The following is a 9,632-nucleotide window of genomic DNA, read 5'->3' as shown; positions in this document are numbered from 1 at the left end:
CATTTTCATCTTTCGACTTCCTTTTCCCTGAATTAATTCTTGGACAAGCAAGATGTTATCAGAATTCCCCCCTTCAAGGGACAAAGCAACCCTAAAAGCGACTCAAACAATTTTAACATGAGTTTTATTATGTAGCAATCACGTAAGTCATAACTCTATATATTCCATTACATAAAGAAACAAGACGTAAATAGGCAAATGTACTGAAGAGTTATCATACTTAGGAATGAGAATAGGATTGTGAACTCTTTCATGACTATAGAGACAAAGGTTAGCAAATAGGCAAATGCACTGAAGAGTTGTCATACTTAGCAATGAGAATAGGATTGTGAACTCTTTCATGACTGTAGGAGACAGGAATATATATATATATATATATATATATATATATATAGAGAGAGAGAGAGAGAGAGAGTATATAAAAGAGAACTACGGTGAATTGAAAGCAAAAACACTTATTGCTTGTATTTTTATTTTTTATGTAGCTTATGGAAGTGTCAAACTGAAGCAAACATGAAAAACCGGGTGGGCATAAAATGGTTCAAGAAAACTACTCATGCTTTTTGTTGAGCATAATGAACATACAGAGACCAAGTTTCGCTCATGCTTTTTAAACAGCAGGTCTCAATAATTTAAAAGCGGAACACAATATATGCCCTAATGCATGAATTTTCAATAAGGATAATTAGAGAATTCTGCTTATGTGTAGCCATACACACAGCTACCCTCTGCAATTCATATAACTTCGCACGAGCTACAGATGACATTTCAATGTAACAAGCAAAATAGAAAGACAGAGTGACTATGCTTAGAAGGATCTGAGAGCAAAATCATGAGCACAAGCGAGAACAAGACAATAATACCGCTTCACCGAGTCTCCCAATCCTTCAATTTCTTACCCTTAGGCTTCGCAATAGGAGCATTAACAGCAGCCATTTTCGCATTGTACTTGGCCCGAAGAGTGTCATTGTACGTCCACCTGCGCAAAAAGCAATTGTCAATTAATAAGTGCAAACATTGTTACCAGTCATACATAGATAAAGCTGGACACTGAGCAAGAAAGCATAAACAATACAATACATTGAAGTTTTTGAAACAGTTTGCATATCTTCCCTTTTCAACTTCGTCTCCAAAAGGAGGACATTCAATTAAGAAATATACACACACGCATCACCTAACTGAGATAGTGAAAAGTCAAATAAGAGTAGTCCTCCTATTAGCCAGTAAGTAAGAGCATTCAATTGGCTAAGGCAAAAGAGTAGGTATGATTTCATCACAGCAGAATAAGCAGTCTTAGTATTAGACAGAGACTAGCAGGGCTGGATGGGAAGTCTTCAATGAAAACCAGCGACTTGGTCAAATGAAAATATTAATATACTTCCTCTCAGTTCAAGCATGCCCCCCAAGCCAGACGTCAAATGGAGGGGACCCGGATGCTAGGCATTTTCTTTCTTCTGGCCTTAGCTAAAATCCAGATGCTCTGAGCTAATATGCTATATTATAGGCTCTAAAGGCATTACTCGACAGAAAAGAGTACTTTTATTTACTTCATAATAAGGTAGTAATTTTACTAATATGAAAAAAAATGCTTATATTTTGGGGAATTTCCTTTCCAAAATCGAACTTACTGAACAGAAAGCAAAATAATGTGTACCATTATCTGGCTAATGTAATAAACTTCTAAGTTTCTCCTGAATGATTTTAATAAGCAAAATCTGTTTTCTCCTATGTATGACATTTTTAAGTATTTCATTTTAATACATGACTAGTCATGCAGGTAATTCTGTAGGGAATTTGAAGGTAAAACTGAGAAAGCCTCTAAAGTTTATCCACACTCTCACTCCCACACCTCTAAACTCGTTTCGAGGCCCAAACTCTGAAGTCTGAACTCCCAGTCACAACGTTCCCCTGCTATACGAGGCTTTTGTTTCTTTTCCTACCCGGCGACAGGTATATTAACATGATAAAAGCATCCCAACCATCAAAACAGAATGCAAGAGCATTTTCAAAGGAACAGAGAGAAAAGAATGCACCTGTCACTGATAATTAGGAAAAGATCAACCACTTTGATAGCACCATGACTCAAAATAGGCAGTCTAAATTTTCAAGGCCCCAACAATTTTAAATCGATCTATTTTCTGTACTTGATGGCTTCAATGCTAGAAGTACCACTCAGACAAGAAACATCTGAGTAGACAATTGAATTCTTCCTATTCATTCCCCGAAATGCACTTTTAAAAAGAAAATTCTCCTTTGGAATCCTCTCTCAGCCACCACAATTTGTATCACACTAAATCCCGCCTAGAATCTGATACACATAAGACAAACCTCTCTACACCCTGAGATGCGCATCACTCTTTCTCACGACCTTTGGCTAGTTGAAATTTAATCACTTTACTCGCCAGGGTAATACTTCAGAAATTCAACCAAGAGAATAACAGAAAGAGAAGGTCATCAATCTAGCTTGCAGGAATCCATCAGCATATAAGACAAGGCCCATGGGCTCATCTCAACCCTCCTCCCCTGTCCCCACCCAATAAAAAGAGAAAAAGAAAAAAGTACAGAGAGAGAGAGAGAGGGAGCAGCTGTCATCAGTTGTCAGAGACACTCCAACTTGATGCATACAAGTTATCCACTTCATAGAGGACCAGCTAAGACTCCTGATACTAAGTTCACAGATTTAGAGCTGTTATTCTCCTAATAGTTCGCAACCGTGAAACATCTGAAGTATGATTAAATATTCAATGATTATGTACTTCAATTTTGTCCTTTGCTTTAATATACACTAAATCCAATTCGAGATGCCAACAATTGAAAGATATTACAAGTTTCAAGAAAATCCAACATGCTAACAAATACAAACTGTGACATCGCTTCAACCAAAGTAAAAGAGCAGCTATGTTGTTCAAAGCCTGTGAAAGTTACTATTCCGTTGCACTGAAACCAATAAACCAAATGCTAATGTGAAACAAACAACTGGACGCAATGAAGCATGGATTATTTAGAAATGCTAATCCAGCTGATCTATATGACAGATTGATTGAAAGATGAGCAGGTAATATAGAAGGTTTATGGTACTTACGGGTTGTTCCAATCAGTTGTATCCTCATTGACAAGATGTGTCCATTTTGTCCTTCCACTACGACCAAAGTGTTTAACCTGCATGACTTTTGGTAGTATGGACTTATCCAACTTATCCTCCCCTGTTGGTGCAGAGAAATCACGGTGGTATATATTATCAGCACCAGAAGTTCCAGCGGTGTCATCAGGATCTGACTGGAAGAAAGCACCCTTGTGGTAGTATTTCTGCATAAACTTCCACTTCTGCTTGGGTGGTGGGGCAGGTTTCGGGTTTCTCCTCTCCCACTCCTTCCTCTCTTCTTCCGTCATGTTTCTTACCCTCTCTATTTCTTCCCTCTCCTTCCGACTAGACTCCCTGTCGTCCCTCTCCCTCTTGATCCTAGCAATTTCTCTGGACTTCCAAGCTTCGTATTCTTCAGCCTCATTCACCTCATCATCAGTATCTACATCAGCAATATTAGCTTCCAGCTCCAAATTTTTCTGAATTATTTCTTCCTCGCGTATCTTCTCAACAACTATTTGCTTTGTTTCAACTTTTCTCTCCTCCAACCTCTTCTTCACTAACTCCTCGAGAGCTCGTTCCTCTGCCTCACGCTTCTCACGCTCATCTATGGTGTCTCTCTCAGATTTTGGAACAAAAACTGGTTTCACCATTGCTATCCCTGTTGTTTCTTCCTCTGATTCTGTCTCATATTCTGACTCCTCTTCCTCCTCTTCCTCTACCTCCTCTTCTTCTTCCTCTGGCAGAGCTTCTTCCTGTTGCCTCTGAAGATTCTTTTCCTTGATTCTCCTCCTCCTTTCATCCAATGCATCTTCATCATCCTCCTCAAATTCCATTCTTTCCAGTCTTCTATTTTCCTCTTCTATGGTTGAAACAATCTCTGCTTGCCGTATGCGTCGATGATCCGCTCTGATTTCCTCACGATTATCAACTCTACTCTCTGCCAGTCGACGCAGCCTTGCATCATCCTTTCTTGCAATGTCAGAACCGCCCTGGCTAGGAAAAGCTTTCTCAAGCGCTGCTTCCCTGGTCATCCTAAGATCTTCATCTTTTTCCGCTTCATCTGCCCACTCAGGAGCTTTACCAGGCCAGTATCTTTTCACTTTTGTTTGGCCAATTTTACCCCTGAGCTTTTCCCTAATTGCGATGATTGTGTCACTTACACCAGCTGTTACAGACATTTTTACAACAAAAAGAAGCCCCTTGAAGAAAATGGTATGTTAACTAAGTAGTGGACGCTTTATCTGCTTCAAGCCTCCGAACGCAATGATATAATCTCCCTGATACGAAGAAAAAAAAGGATAATAAATTAGATGAGATTACATGTGTGTGTACATAATATCTTCTTCTGACACTGCTACACAAAATTTCAAAAACAACCACATCACAACCAATGCATATCTGCATAACTAATCAAGGAGTGTACCTGGCAGAACTTATACTTGTCAAAAAAGAATTGAAATGGGTAATAGCATAGGGTTAAATTAACGTTGAGAAGACCTTGCAATCATGAAAGTAAAGGCCTTTGTAGGGCAGTGAAGCTGGTAAAACCATTTTTTAAAACCTTAGTTCTTGTCCTCTTGAATATAAAACCCTAGTCCTTCTTCCACAAAGGAACCCTAAAACCAATTACGAGACAAATACTAAAATCACCAACTCAAAACAAACTTAAATTACAGTAATTGAAGAATTTTTATAAGAAAATCCAGTCATATATAAACAAGATATATTTGTTTATGAACAGCTCATCACTCTAGACAATAACCACACTATGCTTCAACGAATTCAAGCATTCATAAAGAGCAGACGTATTAAGAAGGGAAAAAATCATTAAGCGAATCAAAAACTCACCTTACACTCAAAACGGGTGATGAAATAGCCGGAGATTCGCGTTAAGAATCGGCTCGCTCGATAATGGCGGTCTTCAACGAGAGGAACACTCCGAATCGTAAAAGCAAAATTTTACACCTTCTGCCCTATTTATATTTTATACCCAGGTAAATCACTTAATCTTAAAAAACAAATTTCCAACTTAACCCTTTAAAAAACTCACCTTTATTTTTCTTTCTAATATAGAGATACCTTGATTTTGGGTGAAAATCATTCACACATCTAAGCTTTACTTTAAAAATCAAACGTGAACAACAGTCATTCTCCCTCCTTTAATACCATTATCTTTTTTAAATACCTATTTTACCCTTAGATATCTTTTCTTTTTTTACTTTTAAAATCAGGAGATTTTATTTTATTTTTTAAAATTTATATAATAAAAGTACTTGTAGAAAGAAGAAAAACTATTTCTGAGACGAAAAATGAAGAGTGAGAAATAGTAATTAAGTAATATGCTCTATAGTGAAATAAATGAGCAGAATAAAAATAATTTAATTTTATTTATAGCAATCGAAGATCTAATATATATATATATATATATATATATATATATATATATATATATATATATATATATATATATATATAGTGAAAATAAAACTGAGTAAATTTTAAATTTATACAGAATTTTATATAGATAAATGAGTTTTGATCGATATTAATGTTTGACCCAAAAATATAGATCTTGGTTCAACCAATTAGATTTATATGAAGAAGATTTAATCTTAATTAAAAATAATATTCAAAAGATAAAGTTATCGGTGTCAAGGCAAAACGACTAGTATATTTTGTCTAGATGGCAATGAACATGAGTAATGATAACAATATTTAATAAAATGTGTGAATCAACCGAAAAGGGGTGAGACCAGTGGATATTCTTTCTGATTGTGATGAATGATTGATAAGCCCTTGAACACTTAGGTTGTTCTTGGATTCAGTGGAAATGCTAGACAAGAATCTTAGTAAAAAGGTCATTTGTGTATGCTTGTAATAGGACCAAATTTTGTCTATAAAGTCAAAGTATGTTTTTTACATATGAATATCACATGCCCCCTATCATTGTGTCTCTTTCTATATATAGGGAACATATCCCTAGAAATCCTAATAGTACATGTGCAGAGAATATCCATTAGAATATTCTCCTTTATGTCTTATCTTAGAACTAGTCGTTATAACTCTATCTGAGGCGCTCGACCTCGGCCTCGACTTTGAGTTATGGTGACTCCTCGACCTCGACTTTGAGTTATGGTGACTCCTCGACCGCATCATTCATCGCTTCAAGGCTACTTCACCCAAGGCTGGTCTCTGTGGGGACATCACTGATAGCACGTGGCAGTCAATGAAGGTTGTAATAGTACTAACATAGCTTGCCAATATCAAGGATAATTTTTGGACCATACAATTAATAAAATAAAAATTGAGATAAATTTTATAAAGAAATTCTAAAAAGATTAGTTATTTATATTGTAAATGCTTTCTAAATTATAATTTAAAAATTATTTCATTATTAACGATCAAAACTCATTTATCTAAATAGATGATAGAGAATAAGATAGAGTGAAACTTAAATATACGCGTACACCCACACTCACATACATACACACATGCAAGCATACATACATATATGCATATATACATAATGCACGTAATATTTTAAATAACAATCATAAAAAATAGCGTTAGATTATTTTATTTATAATGTTTATGAACTTAAGTAAAAATCTATACTAAGATAGAAAGTTATTTAAATTATAGGTAAAATGTCTAGGTTAAAAATAAATATTATTCTATATGATATAGAAAGGTATTATATAGATGGAGAATTAAAAATGTCAAGGGCAAAATTGATATTGCACAGGATAAGAGGGGGAGAATGACTAATGTTTAAAGTTAAGGGGAGGGGGAGTTTGATTTTTAGAGCAAAATTGAAGGGTGTAATTGATTTTCACCCCCTTTATTTTTCATCAAAAATATGAGACAAAGACCCCTATTAATCTTTAATCTTTTTTTTTTTACTAATATTAATCTTTAATCACTAACAAAAGGATGTCGATATTGCTATAGTTTCAAAATGTTAAAAATGATCTTCAATTATTATGGGTTATGAATTATGATTTATAGGTAATGGGAACATCATTCTAAAGATTTCAAAATTTGAAATCACTAGAAAATCTTAACCATTACGGGTTTTCTATTTCATGTAAAGAGGATTTTTGTTTCCTTATCTTAATAAATTTTTGGAGACTTAAATGAAATTTATATTTTTATATTATAGTAATATTAGATAAGTTTTTCATATTGTTCATAATAATTGAAGATTATGCTACCGTAGTTGGAACCAAATGGGTTTTCAGAAATAAACTAAATGAAGATGGAAAGGTTGTGAGAAACAAAGCCAGATTAGTAGCCCAAGGCTACTCACAGCAGGAAGGAGTCGACTACAATAAAACCTTCGCTCCAGTTGCTCGACTAGAGTCCATACGAATTCTTCTTGCATATGCATCCTTCAAACGATTTAGACTTTTCCAAATGGGTGTCAAAAGCGCCTTTTTAAATGGCTTTATTGATGAGGAGGTATATGTAAAACAACCTCCTGGTTTCGAAGACTCAAAATTTTTATACCATGTGTATAAGTTGACTAAAGCTTTGTATGGACTCAAACAAGCTCCACTAGCCTGGTACGAAAGACTTAGCTCATTTCTACTTGATCTTGGCTTTACAAGAGGTAAAGTAGACACTACATTATTTATCAAAAGATCATCAGGATGTAATCTTACTATTCAAGTCTATGTTGATGATATTATCCTTGGAAGTGCTAACCCTCTTTTGTGCAAGGAATTCGCTAATCTCATGCAAAGTGAGTTTGAAATGAGCATGATGGGAGAGCTTACTTTTTCCCTTGGACTTCAAATTCAACAATCTGAAGAAGGAACTTTTGTGTGCTAGACGAAATATACAAAGGAATTAATTCAAAAGTTTGGCATGAGCAGTGCTAAAGCAATTGGTACACCAATGAGCCCGTCAACAAGTCTCGACAAGGAGGATAAAGAAAATTCAGTTGATAAAACTAAATATAGTGAAATGATTGGCTCTCTGCTTTACTTGACTACCAATCTACCAGATATTATGTTCAGTGTGTGTAAATGTGCCAAGTTTGAGTCAAAGTGAGTTTGAAATGAGCATGATCGGAGAGCTTACTTTTTCCCTTGGACTTCAAATTCAACAATCTGAAGAAGGAACTTTTGTGTGCTAGACGAAATATACAAAGAAATTAATTCAAAAGTTTGGCATGGGCAGTTCTAAAGCAATTGGTACACCTATGAGCCCGTCAACAAGTCTCGACAAGGAGGATAAAGGAAATTCAGTTGATAAAACTAAATACAGTGAAATGATTGGCTCTCTGCTTTACTTGACTGCCAGTCTACCAGATATTATGTTCAGTGTGTATAAATGTGCCAAGTTTGAGCCAGTCTACCAGATATTACTTGAATGTCAGTCTACCAGAAATCGTGTCACGACCCAATTTTACCTATATGTCGTGATGGCGCCCAACACTACAGCTAGGCAAGCCAACTTAATAAATTAAGTATATATTGACAAATTTTAAAACCAAAAAAAATAATAAAATACTAAATTCTACCAATGTGTGTGCCAAGACCTGGTGTCACAAGTGTATGAGCATCTAGTAGATTATACAAAACCTCAAATACTGTCTGAAATAAAAATAGACAGAATGAAAAATACAAGGAGAGATACTAGTAGCTGTATAACGGCTCAGAAAGGCAGCTCACCACTATGTCCCTGGATAACGTGGGTGTAAGACGATAGGTCCCCCACTAGTACTTACCTCAGGTCCTACACAAAAAATGCAGCAAGTGTAGTATGATTGTATGAGTACGTAAACAACGTACACCCAGTAAGTATCAAGCCTAATCTCGAAATGGTAGAGACGAGATGACCGACTTTGACACTCACTATGGGTCAATAATAATAATTGAAATACAACTAGGATATTTAAATCAGCATGATTTACAGAATTTACAATAATTTATTTAATCAGCGAAAATAATCAAATTCCTTCAAATGCAACAATTCTCAATATATTAATTAAATTCTTTCAATTCAAATAATTTCCAATTTATCAATTAAATCTCATTTACTGGAATAACAATTAATTCCTTAACAAGCAGGCATCATAATTCATTAGATTCCAAGGATTCTCAAATTTATCAATTGACTTCGCAAGCTGAAATAAGCTATTAAGGTATCGTATGATTATTATCATTAAGCGCGATTTCTGCCGAGGACGTACGACTCGATCCAGAGTATCGTGTACACTGCCGAGGGACGTGCGGCACGATCCATAGATGCATCTATCCTGCCGAGGCGTTCGGCCCGCTCCACAAGAAAGGAGGACATTTTTCTTATGTACCTCCGGAAAGAGAGTATATTTATTATAAGATAAATTCGAGAGGGAGAATAATTTTTTTAAATAATTAATTAATTTAAATAAAAATTCAAGCATATGAGATTTCCATCCTTTAATATCTTTATCTAACAATTCACAATATATTCATATATATCAATTAATATTAATTAAACAAAGAATATAATTTACACAAGTAATTCATGCTTTCAGTCCTAAACTACCCGGACTTTA

General features: G+C 35.2%; 1 protein-coding gene across 1 annotated transcript; it reads right to left on the bottom strand.

Moving 5' to 3' along the window:
• Positions 1-651: 651 nt before the first annotated feature.
• On the bottom strand, positions 652-5,059 carry LOC104104972 (uncharacterized). The gene is made up of 3 exons (XM_009613193.4): positions 4,934-5,059; positions 3,083-4,362; positions 652-979 (listed from the first exon to the last, which is right to left on the bottom strand). Exons 2-3 carry the CDS (start codon positions 4,261-4,263, stop codon positions 868-870), a joined length of 1,293 nt encoding a protein of 430 aa, XP_009611488.1. The 5' UTR covers positions 4,264-4,362; positions 4,934-5,059; the 3' UTR covers positions 652-867.
• Between the last annotated feature and the right edge of the window lie 4,573 nt (positions 5,060-9,632).

This window comes from Nicotiana tomentosiformis, chromosome 1, assembly GCF_000390325.3.
Source record: "Nicotiana tomentosiformis chromosome 1, ASM39032v3, whole genome shotgun sequence".
Lineage (NCBI taxonomy): Eukaryota > Viridiplantae > Streptophyta > Magnoliopsida > Solanales > Solanaceae > Nicotiana > Nicotiana tomentosiformis.
This window is presented reverse-complemented; position numbering and strand designations above follow the sequence as displayed.

What these genes read in the sequence shown, in the direction of transcription:
- LOC104104972 (XM_009613193.4), bottom strand. Translation starts at nt 4,263, where the DNA reads ATGTCTGTAACAGCTGGTGTAAGTGACACAATCATCGCAATTAGGGAA. An exon ending in ACAACTGATTGGAACAACCC is followed by an intron (nt 980 to 3,082) that starts GTAAGTACCATA and finishes CTTTTTGCGCAG; the next exon opens with GTGGACGTACAATGACACTC.